The 19,735-nt window shown below is 44.1% G+C and overlaps 1 protein-coding gene across 3 annotated transcripts in view; it reads right to left on the minus strand.

Moving 5' to 3' along the window:
• LOC126299587 (ras GTPase-activating protein raskol-like) overlaps positions 1 to 19,735 on the minus strand; it is a 703,968-nt gene that overhangs the window by 478,808 nt on the left and 205,425 nt on the right. For all 3 annotated transcript variants that reach the window (XM_049991602.1, XM_049991601.1, XM_049991599.1), the window contains one exon: positions 77 to 272. In XM_049991602.1, the coding sequence (XP_049847559.1) occupies positions 77 to 272 (196 nt within the window). The remainder of the gene's footprint in view (positions 1 to 76; positions 273 to 19,735) is intronic.

Genomic DNA, 19,735 nt, shown 5'->3' on the forward strand with positions numbered 1-19,735 from the left:
ACTTCACCTACGGCCACTGTCTCTGCGTACAGGCTCTGTACGACGGAACGGTATGGGGCGCAGCCGTGTTACGTACCTCTGGGCGGGGTGTGCAGCGTGCGCAGCGCGGCGTCCTCGTGCAGCGACGCGGTCTCGGGCGCGCCGTCGGAAGCCTCGTCCTCCTCGAGCAGCGGCGGCGGCGGGCACGGCTCGTAGCCCCAGCGCTGCCGGAACGCCTTGGCGCCGCCGTCCAGCCGCACGCGCGGCAGCTCCACGAACAGCGCGTCTCCGATCTGCGCGCCGCACACAACACACGCACCTCTCACACACTGCCTTCACACTCTGTCACTAACGTGCTCGTCCGTGCCGCATGCTCTGCGTGCCACAGTTGCAGGAGTACAGCTATTACCGAGGCAGGCACACAAAAGAAAGGCAGAGGTCGGTGACCCGCCGAGGACCAAGTTGTAGGGAGCAAAGGCGCGGGTAATATGCAGCTGGAAAGGAAATAAACGCTGTAGTTTCCAAAAGACGCAGCGTAAGCGATTTACGGGAGGAGTGGAAAATACTAAATGTCTGCCCAGACGGGATTCAACTCCTGGGAATTAGCGTGCCAGAGAAGTACTTGCAAGTCATTGCTCACGTCTCCTAGTCGACGCTTAAGCCGTCGGCACACGGACCGTGCATCCGAACGTTGAGCGTGCCGAGTTTCTGACGTCCTCCCCGATGTTATTCAATCTGTATATTGAGCAAGCAGTAAAGGAAACAAAAGAAAAATTTGGAGTAGGTATTAAAATGCAGGGAGAAGAAATAAAAACTTTGAGGTTCGCCGATGACATTGTAATTCTGTCAGAAACAGCAAAGGACTTGGAAGAGCAGTTGAACGGAATGGACAGTGTCTTGAAAGGAGGATATAAGATGAACATCAACAAAAGCAAAACGAGGATAATGGAATGTAGTCGAATTAAGTCGGGTGATGCTGAGGGTATTAGATTAGTAAATGAGACACTTAATGTAGTAAAGGAGTTTTGCTATTTCGGGAGCAAAACTGATGATGGTCGAAGTAGAGAGGATATAAAATGTAGACTGGCAATGGCAAGGAAAGCGTTTATGAACAAGAAAAATTTGTTAACATCGGGTATAGATTTAAGTGTCAGGAAGTCGTTTCTGAAAGTATTTGTATAGAATGTAGCAATGTATGGAAGTGAAACATGGACCATAAATAGTTTGGACAAGAAGAGAATAGAAGCTTTTGAAATGTGGTGCTACAGAAGAATGTTGAAGATTAGGTGAGTAGATCACGTAACTAATGAGGAGGTATTGAATAGCATTGGGGAGAAGAGAAGTTTGTGGCACAACTTGACTAGAAGAAGGGATCGGTTGGTAGGACATGTCCTGAGGCATCAAGGGATCACAAATTTAGCAATGGAGGGCAGTGTGGAGGGTAAAAATCGTAGAGGGAGACCAAGAGATGAATACACTAAGCAGATTCAGAAGGATGTAGGTTGCAGTAGGTACTGGGAGATGAAGGAGCTTGCGCAGGATAGATTAGCATGGAGAGCTGCATCAAACCAGTCTCAGGACTGAAGACCACAACAACAACAGCGTGGAATAGCACGTTCGGGAGTCTTTCCGAACGTGCAGAGCAGTATCTGGCATGTCAGATATTCTGAGCGTGCGTCTGAGCGTTGACCAATGAGATGGCACAACGCCACCTACGTCACACGCACGCCGTCTCCTTCAGTAGAGAGTTGCGAGGCCCCATATTGGCATTAATTTCAAGCCTATACTTATATATGCCGTTTCTGAGCACCACCAAATTGAGAATCACTGGAAATCCCGTTGTTAACTGTGTGATTCGTTCCAATAAAATAATGAGAAACATCATATTCGTGGCAAAAGAATTATTGTAACTTGCGTATTATGAATATAGGCAATTTAAAGCCAGCGACACACTGAAGAGCTACCCAAACGCACTGTTCTTGGTACAATTTGTTATAATTGAACTACAATTAGCAACATATCTACGATTAAGGTTTTCTGCACAAATTAAGATACTATCACTAGACGTCTGAAGTATGTTATTGCTGTAGGGTAGTAACTATCGTCCTTGCCCTCTTTGCATTATTTTGATCCGGCGGTGGTTCGCGTCTTGCCACTTACAAATTTTTTTCCTAACATTCGCGTTTTTATTGGCTTCTGATACTTTATTATTAGATTAATATATGTATATACTATAATATTTGATGTTATGTAAATATAAAATCACCTTTTTTTGGGGGGGGGGGGGTGACTTTGTTCGATTGGCTTAATCTACAGGACAGCTTGAGCTACTTGTATAAAGATATTTTGCTCCTTTTTCTTTTACGCTTCGTAATCCACATGTTACAATGATTCTGCTACTGGGTAGGAACAGTGATCAAAGAAGACTGACCTTGGGGTTTTACTAAAATGTGGGAATGATGAAATAACGTTTATCTTAGGCGGAGAAGTATTCCAAATTTGTACCGCACTGTTTGTAATGGAATTTTTATAAGCCTGTGTCCTTATTGATTGGACATGGTACTTTCCTTTTCGTGGCCGATGGAGGAAATGTGGTTTTAACAGAGCCAACGTGGGAATTTTACGAGCGCCCGTTGAGTAAACAGTGTGATTTACGAACTAGAAACATCCCTCAAATGCCGCTGGAGTGCGTTGCGATCGTGTATACGACGTTGGGGCCCACTTACCGTATGCACGAGTTGCAACGTCCCTGAGCGTTCAGCAGCACGTTGAACTTGGCACGCTCAACGTTAACGTTCGACAGCACGGTCCGTGTGCTGACGGCTTTAGTTCCTACAGTGAATCGTATAACTCTCTTAGAAAAGAGCTTTCCGACGCTGTCAGCTGAAGTACTCCTCCGTGCTACCGACAAGGGGAAGGCTGAGTCAATAATTAAAGGACTCTCACGGACATGACGCACTATGTACCAGAATATTAGAGTACTATTCCGCTTATGTTAGCCTAGTACTTAGCCACATCTGTAACTTTTCCTTTCGGAATAATCAGTTTCCTGACCGATTAAAATACTCAGTAGTGAAGCCACTTTATAGATAAGGTGAAAACGATAATGAGATAATTTTAGAAATAATTATGAAAAATCCGCCTCGATTGCACAAACTATCTGGTGTTTACCTAGGTTTCAGCGTGGTTAACCACTCCTCCTTCAGAACAAAATTTAAAACAGCTTGCCTAAATAGGTGTAGTCAAAGGCTAAAATCAACACGGTGGCTTGGGCGAGGCAGCACACAGAGTGAGATAAGTAATATTATTGACTTGGTATATATGTACCGTGTATTTGTAAAAAATTTTATGGGGTCTTGCCGCTGTAGGTGTTGATTTTAGCCTTTGAGTATGCCTATTTAGGCAAGCTGTTTTATATTTTGTTCTGAAGAAGTCGTGGTTACCCTCGCTGAAACCTAGGTAAACACCAGGTAATTTCTGCAGTCGAGGCGGCTGACGCGCTGCAATGCTGAAAAGTTCTTAGATAATTTTCGACCTACTTATATGCCATCGGCGTTTGCCAAAGTTATTGGTGGTGGTGGTTAGTGTTTAACGTCCCGTCGACAACGAGGTCATTAGAGACGGAGCGCAAGCTCGGGTTAGGGAAGGATTGGGAAGGAAATCGGCCGCGCCCTTTCAAAGTAACCATCCCGGCATTTGCCTGAAACGATTTAGGGAAATCACGGAAAACCTAAATCAGGATGGCCGGAGACGCGATTGAACCGTCGTCCTCCAGAATGCGAGTCCAGTGTGCTAACCACTGCGCCACCTCGCTCGGTGCCAAGGTTATTGAAAAGGCTGTATACACCAGGGTAATTCATCATTTCAATTCACATAATTTGCTGCCAAATCTACAGTCTGGTTTTAGAAGTGGCTTAACAACCCAAAATGCTATATTGTCTGTTCTCTGTGAGGCTATGAGTGAATTTGAAAAAAGTTACGAATGCTAGGCGTCTTCTTTGATGTAAGTAAGGTTTTTGATTGTATCGATCGCAAAATATTACTGCAGATGTTGGACCATTTTTGATCAAGGGGAGTAGCTCACAGTTCGTTCTTACTTTAAAAGCAACAGGAGGTCATTCTCCGCATTACTGAGAGTGACTACGGCGTGCAGTCCCAATGCGGCACAGTTAAGTGGAGGTGGGGGGTGCTGGGGCCGCTACTGTTTCTTATTTATGTAAATGATATGCCTTCTGTTATTACAGGTGATTCTAAAATATTTTCTTTTTTCTGACGAAACAAATTTGTTAAAGAAGGACGTTGTGTGCAGTGTTGACACTGTACCGAATTATGCAGTTCAAGACATAAGTTTGTGTCTTGTAGAAAGTAAATTGATGCTAAATCGTAGTAAGACTCAGTTTTTACAGTTTCTTCCTCACAATTCCACAAAAACTAACATACCGATTAGACAACATGGGCATATGATAACTGAGGCTGAACAGTTCAGATTCCTAGGCGTTCAGATAAATAGTAGGCTGTCGTGGAAAGCCTATCTATGTTCAGGATCTTGTTCAAAAACTAAATGCTCATTTATTTTCCATAAGAACAGTATCTGAAATAAGTGACAGTTCAACACGATAAGTAATCCATACTTTACTTATTTTCATTGGCTTATGACGTACAGTATTGTTTTTTGGGTTAAATCTTGTAATTCAAAAGGGGCATGTTTGACTCAGAAACGAGCGGTTCTAGTAATGCTTGGTGTAAGTTCACGAATCTCTTGCAGACCAGTAATCTGGTAATTCTGACATAGGCCTCTCAATACATATTTTCTTTAATGTCGTTTGCTATTAACAATATCAGCTTATTCCCAAGAGTTAGCAGCTTTCACTCAGTTAATACTAGGCAGAAATTCAATCTGCATCAGGAACACACATCCTTGACTCTTGTGCAAAAAGTATTCTGCTGCATCCATTTTCAATAAGCCGCCACATGAATCAAAAAATCTTAGCAGTAATTCACGCACTTTTAAGTCTACACTGAAGAACTGTCTCATGACCCACTCCTTCTATTCTGTCTAGCAACTACTGGAAAAATTAAACTAATTTCTGTGTTATGTCGTTTATTATGTTTATTTAAACCTATGGCTTGTCGTCCTCATAGAATTAATGTACGTTTCATTTGATCTATTTTTACAATGGAGACTTGCCCCTCTATTTGGTCCTACGGAACATAACATCTAAAATAAAAATAAATAAATGATGCAGCTTCACTTTTAACAAGTTTTTCTACGATTAGCACGTCGTATGAATATTTCTAGAGTTCGAACAACTATTCTCTCGAACTCCGGATTCCGGATTCCGTAATCACCGATAGTGTGAAACCGATCTTGCTTTAATATTTTAGTTGTAACAGGATCCACAGCCAGCACAACTTGCACAGTACGCTCTTAGGCCCCTAAGTGAAATGAATGCTACGTCGCTGGTGTTCTAGATACATTTGGTATCATGTCTTTAATACTGTGGTCAATACCCTAGTATGTACTATTGTGTAATTCAACGATCGCTTCGATTCTAATCCAGCTGCATCCATTTCGATGGTATATACCACATAGTCATTTGAAAATGGCTTTACAACCAGAACTGTGTAGTGATGAAAGCCCAGCAAAAGATACAGACGGAAGAAATGTTTTTCTCATAAACGACCTGGCGGGACAACGTCTGTAGGTGTGTAAGATATGACGCAGTTGTATGCAGGCACTTCATGTACCAAATGCAGCAAGGCTTGCTCAGGGTCAACGCTTGGCGCGAAGAGTGCCTGTTCACCTTCAGTATAAATTAACGAAATCGGAAGACTCGTAAGGAAGCGTAAATCGTGCACGAAAGACGTCGCTAGCAAAACCGCAGTTCGACCCCTTTTAGAGCATTGTTAGTCTGTGTACGATCCTTACGAAAACAGATTAACAGGAAATAAAGAGAGGAGTTAAAAGAAGAAATCACTGATTTGCCTTTGATTGCTTAGGCAGCGCAAGAGCGTCGCATAAATGTTCAACAAGCTCCAGTGAGAAACGCTGAAACAGAGACTCTATCGCAGAGAGTCTTTTCTCAAAATTTGGATACACAGTGTTCAATACGAGCCAAGTCAGACATTAGTTCTCTCAATATCCATTTAGTGTTATGTGCCGGTAGCGTTCTCGCTTCCCCCGCCCGGGTTCCCGGGTTCTATTCCCGGCGGGGTCAGGGATTTTCTCTGCCTCGTGATGGCTGGGTGTTGTGTGTTGTCCTTAGGTTAGTTAGGTTTAAGTATTTCTGAGTTCTAGGGGACTGATGACCATAGATGTTAAGTCCCATAGTGCTCAGAGCCATTTGAACCATTTTTTGTTATGTGCACGATGGCAAAATTAGATGAATTTGGGCTAACACAGAGCGATACCGACAATCTTTCCTACAATGAACCATGTTCGAACGTAACAGCATGGGGAAGGTGTGTGTGGGATGGGAGGCCGTGAGTTTGATTGGGGGGCGGGGTAAAGAAAGGGAGGGAGTGTGGTAGTGATCGAGGGAACTCTGATTGCACACAACGATACGTCGCTAACACCCTACATTCTTATATGTTAGCTCTCACGCGACAGTATCCTACTGCCACTTTCCGACAGGACAATGCCCGTCCTCGCACGGCACATGTCTCTGCGAACTGTATGCGTGATGTTGAGGTACTCCCGTGGCCAACTAGATCCCCAGATTTGTCCTCGATTGAACAAAGGTGGGTGCAGGGAACAGCTCGGACATGAAGTCCACCCCAGTGTCAGTATCCGGGATATCAAGTACCACTTGTGACAGTTGTGGGCCAGTTTGCATCAGAAGAGGATACTAGGGATTATTGATACTCATCCCAAATGAGTCAGTGCGTGCATCCAGGCCAGAAGAAGCGCAACGTCATACAGATAAGTGGGCTCATACTGCCTAGTTCTCTTTACATTTCACTCGATTCAAAATGGCTCTGAGTACTATGGGACTCAACTTCAGAGGTCATCAGTCCCCTAGAGCTTAGAACTACTTAAACCTAACTAACCTAAGGACATCACACACATCCATGCCCGAGGCAGGATTCGAACCTGGGACCGTAGCATTTCACTCGGTTTTGTAGAGCAATATTTCTGCGTATGGCGGCACGTTAAAGATCAAATCATTATCTCTCCTCTACCGGCGCATATTCTGGAACTTGAGCAGCGTATCCGAGTCTCTTTCCGAAACATCAGCGCCGACATGTTGGTGTGTGTAGGAAGAAACAGAATACAAAAAGGTGTGCGTCGAGTGATAAAGGTAATACGTATTAGGCACAGTTATTTATTTCAAAAACTTTGTAAAACTATGTAAAAAACTTTATGGGTCACAGTTCACAATCAGATTCGTATTCCTACAACAACTGCGCTGCGTATTACGATCTTTTGGAAAAGTGACAATCATTTAGAAACGTATAGTACAAGGCATCGATGGCTCTGAAAAAGAAATCTCCATGAAGCCTCCGCAGCTTTGTAATTAAGGCGTAGTGAACGTCCAAATCGATGGTGTTTTGCCGAACACAAATTATTCCTTGATGGTTGAAGTGACAGGAATCATTTGCCTACACTCTCCATTAATAAATTATTGATCTCGTTTCCAGATGGATTTATTAATGGTCTTCGATTTCATTACGAATTTCTATTAAAACCATCATAGTACACAAGTTTATTATAAAAACATTTCTGTATTATTATGCGCTGCTTTATAGCAGTAAGCTGAAAAACATAAACGTCAGTATACGCCGATTCAATTGTGCAAGTACTAAAGGTCAGCGCCTGTTGCTACGCAACCCTCCTACCACAGCAGCTCACCGGGAGACACACGAGAGCTAACAGGCGCTCTAGCTAGCAGAGTACACTCTGCGCTCTCTTTACTCCTTCACCCGTTAACTGCTTCGTTTCATCGCACAATTATAGTCCAGGGCTCAAGGTAAAATACGCGAAGAAAACAGAGAGAAGTGAATGCTTCTGCCCCTTCTTAAACATGTAATCCAAACTTCGTCTTCTGACCGCCTACGTCGCCAGACGTAAACCGGTCGTATTTCGCAGTATCCTCACCGAATTTTTCGGAATAGCAACTTTCGGTTTTTAAGACTGTGTTGATTTGTCGTCAATGTTTAGAACAGGCACTGCTAAGTTAAATCATAAGGAGAAAGTTCGACGTAGCAGGATTCTGAATGGAAATGAGGAACAACTCAGTTACTGAGTAATGTTGTTATTTAAAAGAATTTGTGGTAGAGATGACGTAATTGTACAAAAGCTTTCTGTGCTCATAAAAAAGTAAAGGTGATTGGAACACAAGTAGTCAAATGACAAAAGACACTTATTCAAACCTAATGAAAGAAGTCAAGCTGATTTCTGTAAAGAAAGTCGTGCATTAATTGTCTGACAGCGAGTGTGCTGCTGTTTTTTGACACAGAAATCAGAGGAGCGCAGATACACTCAGTTTCATAATATTATAAACGTTGAGAAATCTTTACGACAGGTTCGGCTAGGAGCTTTTACATCTAGATGACGCTGTCTTCAACAACGTCGCTACTTCCTACAACGACACGGCATGTTTCCTCCCATATCCCGAATAATACAGCAAGCAACTACCGCGAAAATCTTTGCTAAGAAAACATGACAAATTTTGTGAAATTTTTCAAATGCTTACGATCTGACGATTATTTTTTTCATAGTGCTCTCTTGTCGAAATACAACTGTGGCAACATATCTTTATCGAATGACAATTAAAAGAATGATTACTAGTTATTTTTAAAACAGTGAATCCCAGGGTCTATGAGATACGATTGTTGAACGTGTTCGTATATATCTGGAACTGTTTTAGCGAAAAATGTGCATCTAATACATATTTTTTACTGCCTACAGACACTCAGATTATATTGCACAGAAGAGCCAAAACAATAAAAGCAACAAAACTTTTTCGTATTCTAAATGGTCCTTCAATACTATATGGAAAACAACAAGCACAGAACATAACGTACATTGTTGTAGATTCGTAAATATTCATCAGAAAACGACTCACCTATATGCACATGACAACATGTTTCTTACATGATCTGTAACATGACGACTTTTTTTAAATATTTAAAGTCATCTGTCGATGTGACATCATACTCATAGACCCTCAAAATTTCTAACGTTCTCATAATAATTTACTCTAAAAAGTGACTGACTGCTCAAGTTGTCTCCCCATCTATATTACTAAACGGCTATCCCGGAACCTGGGCCGCGGTGTACGGATCAGGTTGCAGGTTGCCTACCCAACGGCTCTATTTGCAATATTTCCGTAATTATTGACCGAATTGAAATATTTAAAATGCTGGCATAATCTGCTCATTAAGAGGTAAAATTTTATGTTAAAATGTTAACGTAGTAAGGCAAATATTATAGTTAGAAACTCGAGGCAACCTAACTGACGCCGCGCCAATGACCGGAATTTATTCAAATAGTTCAAATGGCTCTGAGCACTATGGGACTCAACTGCTGTGGTCATAAGTCCCCTAGAACTTAGAACTACTTAAACCTAACTAACCTAAGGACATCACACACATCCATGACCGAGGCAGGATTTGAACCTGCGACCGTAACGGTCGCGCGGTTCTAGACTGTAGCGCCTAGAACCGCTCGACCACTCCGGCCGGCTTTGAGATGCAATGTGTAATTATAAACTAAAACAGGTGTCCAATGAGCAATGTTTTCCTTACTGTCGAAAGATGTACAGGGTGATTATAAGTAAAGTTAAACTTTCAAAACGCTATAGAAATAACGCCACTGGTCAGGATGACGACAAATTGCAGCGGAATATTATCGGAGAAGGGGGGAAACGTAAGGCAGAAGAAGAAAATAGTGTGAAGATTGATCAATAGATGGCGCTGTATGTGTCCGAGTACGTAAATGAAAACACGTGTCCTGCTCACGACTCTTTGACGTTGATATAAGTTCGCGGGTACACGCCTTTTCCTCCTCTCACGTCTGTGACGTTCTCCATGATTGTTTCAATGCAGGATAGCCCTCCGCTTGTAAAGCTGTATTACAAGAATGATGACTCTGCACATGTCACTCTGCAGAAGTTCCGGACACTGAAGGGTTTGAAAAAAAGGTGTTGGCTCCATAACTACCGTGGGTCCGGAGAAAATGACTCGGAAATTCGAAAAGACGGGTTCTTTCCGTGTGCAACCTGGTAGAGGAGGAAACGTCAGTGGAAGCAGTGGCCACAGCAATGCAGGAGGAGACGAGCGGTGATGTGCAAACGTGTAGCGCACGGAGAATTGCCCGAACATTGCACATACCCGGGATCACGGCGCGTAAAATCTTACAAAACATCCTTCTTTGCAATCCATTCAAAATTACCCATGTAATTCCTTCCTGTTGACCTGCCAGCAAGAGAGACCTTTGCTTTAGAATTTCTTCCTCCATGGAAGTGGACAATGGGAAGATTTTTGTGGACAGATGAAGGCCACTTCCATCTAACAGGATACGTCAATACACATATTGTCGAATATGGGCAACGGCAAATCCACACGCAAATCAACCAGTACCACTTCATCCTGAAAAGGTCAGTGTGTGGTGTGTGCGGGTTTACGGCATCATTTATCATAGGGCCATATTTTTTCGAAGAGACAGGTGCTTCCTGTCCTGTTACCTGTACCGTCACTGATAAGCGCTAAGAGTGTCTTCCAGCTCTCCAACAGCGTGGATGTGTGGATGGGATCATTTTTATGCAAGATGGCGCACATCCGCCCATTGCACATCCAGTTAAGCAGCTGCTGAAGCGACATTTCGGAAGTGCTAGAATTATCAGCCGCCATTTCCCTACAGCCTGGCCGTCTCGATCACCCGATCTTAATCCGTATGACTTCTGAGTGTGGGGCTATCTGAACTATGTTGTGTTCAGTGTTCGGATTGCAAACTTAGGTGCATGGAAGGCACGCATTGCACAACACATTATGAACGTGACCCCGAAAACATCAGTTGTGGAACATGCTGTTTCTCGATTTCAACTTGTTGCAGAAAACGGTGGACAGCACGCTGAGCATGTTTCGCGCCAGTCACTCGGAAATTAATAATCGGATTTGATTCTGATTGTTGCTTTTTATGTGGTTTTTGGCCTCAGGACAATTAAAAGCCGACGTGATTGATGCTTTTTATGCGGATTTTGGCCTCAGGACGGTTAAAAACTGATGTGTGTGATGCTTTTTATACGGTTTTTGCCTCAGGACAATTAAAAACCAGTTTTTTTTCCATCCGGTGTGATATGACCTTGCCGTGGTGGATGGGCTTACGTAATTAACACTGTCACACCTGTACACTCATGTACACTGAGTAGTATAGTTTGTTTAACGTCAAACGAGCACTTTAGGCATTGTTGTATGATCCATTTGTCATTTGTAGTCGATCACTATAAAATTAAGATGCTTACAGCGCGATCTATTGCTACATTTTGAAACGATTTATTTTTCTTCTCCCATATGTTTTCTCCCTTCTCAGATAATGTTACGTTGCAATTTGGCGTCATTCTGACCAGTGGTGTTGTTTCTAGGGCGGTTTGAAAGTTTAACTTTAATTATAATCGCCCTGTACATCAAAATAGGAGTGTAGAAACGAGGCAAAACAGTCTTTTTCGATAGATTTTGATGATACATCTGCTGTTTATGTGAGGACCACTAAACCACACTGTTGCCAACTGCTTTAGCTCGAAGCTTGTGGGATTGACTGCATCATTTTGCAAAAATAAAATAAAAAATCAGTTATATAAATGATGAACTTTAAAAACTTATTCCTTTATTTTTAATACGAAGTGTACCAGCTTCCGTTATCTAGCAATTCATTGGGTTATCGAGCAGCTGGCCGCTGTGACCGAGCGCTTCTAGGAGCTTCAGCCCGGAACCGCGCTGCTGCTACTGTCGCAAGTTCGAATCCTGCTTCGGGCATTGATGTGTGTGATGTCCTTAGGTTGGTTAGGTTTAAGTAGTTCTAAGTTCTAGGGGACTGATGACCTCAGATGTTAAGTTCCATAGTGCTCAGAGCCATTTGAACCATTTTGGTTATCGAGCGATGGAGAAAAGGAGGAAGCTACAAATAAGATGTCATCGACTAATTCTCTCCAAAATGCGATATTATTAGTATAGCCATGATTCCGCAGTAGTATGTATACGCTACATAATAAAAGAGAAACACTGACGTCGGCGGCATGAGGTTAATGAAATAATTCAATGACTACAAGTGAAAATTTGGATCAGACTGGCCCTCGAACCCGGGTTTCCCGCTTCACGCGAGCGGTCGCCTAAGCGCTTCGGCTATCCGAGCACGCTTTAGGCCCGACTAAAATTCCCAACTTGTTGCACACTATTACCGTAGTGCCCCCTATCGATTTCCTGACGACTGCCTGCAGTATCTAGCATGATTCCCACAAGGGGTCGAACCTAGTGTGCATCCACACTGAAGATGTCGTGAAGTGCAGTCACTATCATACAGGATGTAGCGCGTATAAGGGCAGATATTTTTACATATGGTACCTTGATATGTACACAAGTCAGCGTGTTGACTGTTTTCTTCTCTCTGTCGAACAATCCTTCCACAGACACGTCACGAACCTTATGACCTGATGTTTCCTGCATGGCCTTAATGCACCGCTAAGTGGACTATGCCTGCCAGTATAGACCAACCGTTTTGCGTCGACACGTCAACACGTCAATACCTGACCTGCTGCCCAGGGGAAATTAAGCATTAATGGCTTGCTATTGCCACATGTATTGGAGCTACTGAACAACCTAAAAACATACGACTTGTAATAGCTATAATTATTAGTCTGCAAATGCCGTAAATGCAGATGTAATGTCGTTCAGCACACCCACTTCATTGTTATTTTGGACTACAGTGTCATCATTAAACAGTCACGCTACTCAATAGCCTGTTTATGTATGGAGAGAACAAGAGCGTTCGTTTCATACTACTCTTGGGCATTCCTGACGATATGCTTGTCACTAAGGAACACACGTCGTCCAAGACAACGTACAGGGTTCTGTAACTTAAGAAGTACCCGAATCATGTTGAATGCAAGCATATGAACGTGCATCCATTGTGTTATATAGGTGACGGATGTCAATTTCTGGGATGGAGATCTATGCCCGTTGCACTTGATTAGTCAGTACAGGGGCGGATAATGCTGGTTGTGGATGATGCTGGAGTTTTCATTTCATTATGTCCGATATGTGTTAGATCTGGAGATTGAGCAGGCCAAGGCAACATGTGGACACCCTGTAGAGCGTTATCCTGTTGGAAAACACCCACTGGAATGCTGCTAATGAATGGCAGCACAAAAGGTCGAATCACCAGGTTGACATTTGAGACAGCAGACCTTTCAACCTGCTCACCAATGAATTCTCGCTTGACACCACTGCAGTCGCACATTGCGGTGGTTTGGGGTCAGCGGAATGTACGCTGGAGGGCGTCTGGCTCGGAGCTGTCCTTAAAGTATGCGATTTATAACAGCTCTTTGTGTCACTGTGGTGCCAACTGCTGCTCAAAGTACTGGAGCAGATGCAGTACGATGCGCCAAAGTCATATGCCGAACACGTAGGTCTTCCCTCTCGGTAGTGCCATGTGGCCGTCCGGAACCCACTCTTCTCGCTACCCTACCTTCCCGTGACCAAACTGCCAGCAATCATATACAGTGGCTACATTCCTGCCAAAAGTCTTTCTGCAGTATCGCAGAAGGAACATCCAGCTTCTCGTAACCCTATTACACGATGTAGTTCAAACTCAATGAGATGTTGATAACGGCGTCTTTGTCGCCTTGAAGGCATTATTGATTAACATCAAGTTTTCACGTCCTGTCTCAAAGGTAGTGTCGCCGGGGCCGAGGTCGCTTCCGCACACCTGGGTGGTGGCGCTCGACCTGGAGGTAAGCCGGTTCGAATCCTAGTGGTGGAAGAAATATTCACTTCCAGTATTTGGCCGGCAGGGAGAGGAGAGGTGGTGGCAAGAAGTTTCTGATCACAGACTTCTGGGTTAAATACCAAACCTCTTCGCAGACTCTGCTGACGGTGATCCGTGACGTTAAGCTCGGCGGCCCCGTTGGTGCTCTTCGAGAAGTAAAGGTGCCTGCGGGCACGAAGGATAGGGAAAACCTTTCCAATTAGGGGAATGAACCTGCCCTTTGTGGTCTCCCAGATATTCGTGCTATACGACGTCCGCCCTGATAGCTGAATGATGCTGGCACGGTAGCTCAGCGTGTTCGGTCAGAGAGCCGGTTGGCCTATGTAATAAAAAACTGAGTGGAAGGATCAACCACCGAACTTGAACAGGATGTCTTGCGCCGTCCGCAACGACCAAACACAACGATCAATAACGAAAAAAAAAAAAAATAGTCAGCGTGACGGACTGCCGTCCTAAGGGGCCCGGGTTCGATTCCCGACTGGGTCAGGGATTTCCTCCGCTCAGGAACTGGTTGTTGTGTTGTCTTCATCATCGTTTCATCCCCATCCGGCGCGCAGGTCGCCCAATGTGGCGTCAAATGTAATAAGACCTGCGCCAAGGCGGCTGGACCTGCCCCGTAAGGGGCCTCCCGGCCAATGACGCCAAACGCTCATTTCATTTCATGCTTTACGACTTTATTTATTTACATCAAAGGTAACTAGCGCTCATCGCCACTCATAGGCGATTGGCGCTAAATCTGAATAGACATCATCTTCGAGATGTAGAAAGACACCTACCAACTTTCATTATGTCGCACAGCTTCTTCTTGGTGTTGCGATTTTTTCCGTTAGTGTAATAAAAGACCTTGAAGACTTATCTAACGGAAGATGGGTTGAGGGTATGAAGAAACAAACAGGACGAACTTGGCTACGAGGAATATGGATGTACGCGATTGCTAATTCATCACGAATCTCAATTCGTCTGTTACGAATTGCTTACGTGTGCGTCTAAATTGCCGGCCGCGGTGGTCTCGCGGTTCTAGGCGCGCAGTCCGGAACCGTGCGACTGCTACGGTCGCAGGTTCGAATCCTGCCTCGGGCATGGATGTGTGTGATGTCCTTAGGTTAGTTAGGTTTAAGTAGTTCTAAGTTCTAGGGGACTAATGACCACAACAGTTGAGTCCCATAGCGCTCAGAGCCATTTTGCGTCTAAATTTGCAGATGTCATCAGCCAAGCCTGTGAGGGGAACGAGAATAAAAATATTTGCTAAAGACGACAAGAAAGAGAGCAACTAGTTAGAAGGTGGGAGAGGAGGCGGCACGTGGGCGTCTGTCCCGCTGGCGGGACACCGTTAGGGCCCGCGGCTGCCCCACTGCCGGGGTCAGCCACTGCGGGGATCCGCCAGCTATCAAACGCCGCTTCCGCATTCTACCAACTCCCGCTTCTCACCACACTACGGAGTATACGAGCGGCGTCAAAATTACGCTCACGTGTGAAGGGATTCACACGAGCCATCGAAGTTACGTATCGTTTCCGGAATGAATCTTTCACTCTACGTCGTTTTGAAACTTCCCGAACGGTGCTCACATCCGCGAGCAGTGTTCTTATATCACTACACTGAGATATAGAGCTATGACCCGTCCTCAGGCCTTCAACTCTACATACCCTGTTTCCTGCTTTTCGATCTTCACTGAACTTCTGCTGCATACTTCTCGGCAATAGCATTCGTGGAAGAAAGGCTATTTTGGAGAAGTTCCTTAGCCACAATCTACAGGGTTGTTTCGAGAATGTACAAGACCGCCACGGTGCGAAGAGCCGCTCGGGGGAACAATCCCTGCCTGCCTTCCGCACTGTCGGCAGCTTAACCCGCGGGTCCTGCTTCCGTGAAAGAAAGAGTCTCGCACAGAGATAACATTTCACTTTTCAACGAAGTGTACGCGGTTGATGACCATGTGTCACCAATCACAATGGACATCATTCGATCATTTGCATGCCTCGTGATGTTGTTTACCGTACTGTCAAGCTACGGCATGCCCACCACAGCGAGTAATACTACTACACTTGTGTGTGTGTGTGTGTGTGTGTGTGTGTGTGTGTGTGTAACAGAATTGGACGAGTACTCAGTCCAGTAATAAAGTATGATACGTGCCGTTAATACAATTTGCACGCCCTGCCACATTTTCTGCCGGAGTCTTGTCGCGTCGCGGACTGCGTGTGAAGTTCTTTACACATCGTACTAAATCGAAAGTGGTTCTGGCTAAGAAGACCTCGTTAATGCTGCTAGCGTCATTCCCATCGGCACTCAGCCGTCATTTTCGTCTACAGAAATAGCGGAGTACGCTTTCACGCTCTTAAAAGACAGACATTACCCATATTACACTAACCACCGTCGCTAAGTGTTGTGGTGGTCTCTGCGTTCCCAGCTGTTCTGAATTATCGTTATCCTCTACAGCAACTACCACGTCAATACACTGTTAACCTCAAAATGTTACTATAATGTAAGTTCTTTCCTGGCGCTGTATTCCAAAAGAATGACGTTGGAAGGAATGTTCAGCACATCTGTGCAAGATAGAACGAAAGTATTTCTTCTTGCTTGGCCTGTACTTTCACCTGCCATTTAGGACATTGGATATGTCATTTATTCATCAGTGGGAAACCATCTCGTAGATTTTTATGGCAGGCAATACAGATGAACTTGAACTCAAACGAAAACTATGTGGAATGCCACACCTTAGGGTCATACGCGAAATCTGAGATTTCTCAAAGCAGTGTAAACGAGCATGTCGTGTCGTTTTGTATATTGGAGGGAGAATAAATTAAAATTTCGAGGTTTGCTGATAGCACTATGATTGTATCAGAGACAGACAATTACTTGGAATACAAGTTGAAGGGAATGGATAGTGTATTCAGAGGGTATACGTGGTGTGTCAGGAAAGTACTGAGCGTGATTTCTTTATCTAGCAAAGTTTTTATTTTTTTCAAACAACAGTATTGTCCCCTTCGGCAGCTGTACACCGGCGACATCGTTGTTCACAGTGTTGGTAGCAGCGCCGAAAGGCTTCAGCTGGTAGGGCCCTTAACATGTCGGTTACGTTCTTTTGAAGGTTTTCCAGAGGCCTTTTTGAATATAGAGATAAGAATAAAGTCACAGGAACTCAGGTCAGGTGAATAGGGGAGCTGTGGAAAAACAGAAATGCCTTTCGAGGTTAAAAATTCCGAGAAGGATGTGGCTGTGAGACATGGGTGTTATGACGCAGCAGCCACTTGGCTGCAAAGTACAGTCTAACTCGATTCACCCTTTTCCTCAACCTTTAAAGGACATCTTTGCGAAACACTTGGTTGACAGTTTGTCCTGGAGGAACAAATTATTTATGCACGATACCCCTACTGTGAAAACAAGCATGTCAGCAATTTTTTGATCTTTCGCTTGCACATTCGAGCTTTTTTCGGTCGAGAAGATGTCTCAATGTACCATTCCTCAATTTGACACTTTGTCTCAGCATAGTATTCAAAAATCCAGAATTCAGCACCTATAATTTCGGGACTGAACCATTCATGGTCACTGGAAATCCTCTCAAGAAGATCTTCGATTGTTCTTCTGCATAGTTATGAGATTTTGCGGTACCATTTTGGCACTAACCTTTCGCAGGTTCTAAACTTTGGACAAAATTCTGATGGGTGACCTGTTAAACTGAACACTTTCATCATACATCACCCTTACTGTTAAAGGTCTCACAAGAGCACGCACACGTTCGACGTTTTCGTTAGTTTTTGAAGCTGAAGGTCCCCTTCAGCGAGGTTCATCTTCAATGTGTTCTCGGCCTCCCAAAAATCATTCGTGCCAGCGAAAAACTTGTGCTCTTGATATGGAGTGTTCCATTTAGGCCTTTCAGCTTCTCAAAGATCACACTCGCGAGTTTCCCATGTTCAACACAAAACCTGATGGCATAATGTTACTCGAAGTTCCGCTGTTCCATTTTGGTAACACACAACAAAAACACAACATCGCTGATGGCTCTCTCAACGATAACCTGATAGCTGTACGGAGCTGTAACTCAGAGTGAGCATCTCGAAAGGATAAACACAACGGTCTACACAAGTAGACAGACACAGCGTTACCAAATCGCTCGTAGTGCTCTCTGTCTAGTAACGTTTCTCACACCTCGTACGATGAACAGTAACAAAAGTAAAACTAGGGTAACTCAAAGTAGGCCAATAAAATCAGGCGATGTTAAGGGCATCTACATCTACATTTATACTCCGCAAGCCACCCAACGGTGTGTGGTGGAGGGCACCTCACGTGCCACTGTCATTACCTCTCTTTCCTGTTCTAGTTGCGTATGGTTCGCGGGAAGAACGACTGCCGGAAAGCCTCCGTGCGCGCTCGAATCTCTCTCACACTCGTGATCTCCTCGGAAGGTATAAGAAGGGGGAAGCAATATATTCGATATCTCATCCAGCAACGCACCCTCTCTAAACCTGGACAGCAAGCTACACCGCGATGCAGAGCGCCTCTCTTGCAGAGTCTGCCAATTTGAGTTTGAGTTTAGGTTAGGAAATGAGACAGTAAAAGCAGTAGAGGAGTTTGCGTACTTCGGCAGCAAAATAACTAATCGTGGCTGAAGTACAAAGGGTATAAAACGCGATCTGAAAACAGCATGAAATGAATTTCTGAAAAGAATTATTCGTTAACGTCTAATATATACTTCAGTGTTAGGAAGACTTTTCGGAATGCACTCGTATGAAGTAAAGTGAAGGGTCGACGACAAACAGTTCAGGCAAGTAGATAGTTTTGAAATGTAGTGTTACAAAAGAAAGTTAAAAAAAATTTGATGGGTGCATCGGATACCGAAGGAAATTGAGAAGAAAAGAAACTTATAGCACAGCTTAACTAAAAGAAGGGATCGCTTGATACGACACATCAAGGAAAAGTGAATTTGGTAGTGCAGGGACGTGTGGGAGGTAAAAATTGTAGTAGAAGACCTAGACTTGACTCAGTAAATATGTTCAAATGGATATAGGTTGCAGAATGATGAGGCTTTAACACAACAGCCTAACGTAGAGAGCCGCATGAAACCGGTCTTCGGACCGTCATACTTTCTTTGTACCCCTACAGATTATCTTTACATTCTACTCTCGAAATCACTATAAAATATGTGGCAGAGGGTCTCTTCATTGCTTTATATACACTGGCGACCAAAATTAAAGCAACAAACGAAAATTTTGCACGGTTGCGTTTATTTTAGCACAAAACAGTGTAAACAGGTGATCGTACAGTAGAAACAATGTAAAGAATACAGAACGTAAACAACTTCAACGGTAGACAAAAACGTTCTTCGTTTTTTTGCAACTTAAGGAATTTGCACACACATTCTGACAATGTTTAATGTGTTCAGTGTAGGGTGTCCCCACCTTTGGCAGCATTACGGGCGTGACAACGACGTGGCACACTGTGAGTAATGTCATCAATCCCACGTTGAGGCAATAATGTCCATTATTCCTGCAGAGCTGCTCTCAAGTCTTGGAGAGTGATTGGTGTGTGCTGATACGATGCAACCCGTCTCCTTAGTGCATCCAAGACACGCTACATGGGATTGAAATCGGGAGAGCGAGCAGGCCACGCCATGCGTGCCACATCTTCCGTTCCCAAGAAAACATAAACCACCTGTTCCCTACGAGGTCGAGCACTATCATCCATCTGGGCCGACGGCATCTCGCAACAACCGCACATGAGGTCCCAAGATTTCGTCACGACACTTGACAGCAGTTACACCTTCCCGATTCACCCGCACA

The sequence above is a fragment of the Schistocerca gregaria genome, chromosome X (assembly GCF_023897955.1).
Source record: "Schistocerca gregaria isolate iqSchGreg1 chromosome X, iqSchGreg1.2, whole genome shotgun sequence".
Classification (NCBI taxonomy): domain Eukaryota; kingdom Metazoa; phylum Arthropoda; class Insecta; order Orthoptera; family Acrididae; genus Schistocerca; species Schistocerca gregaria.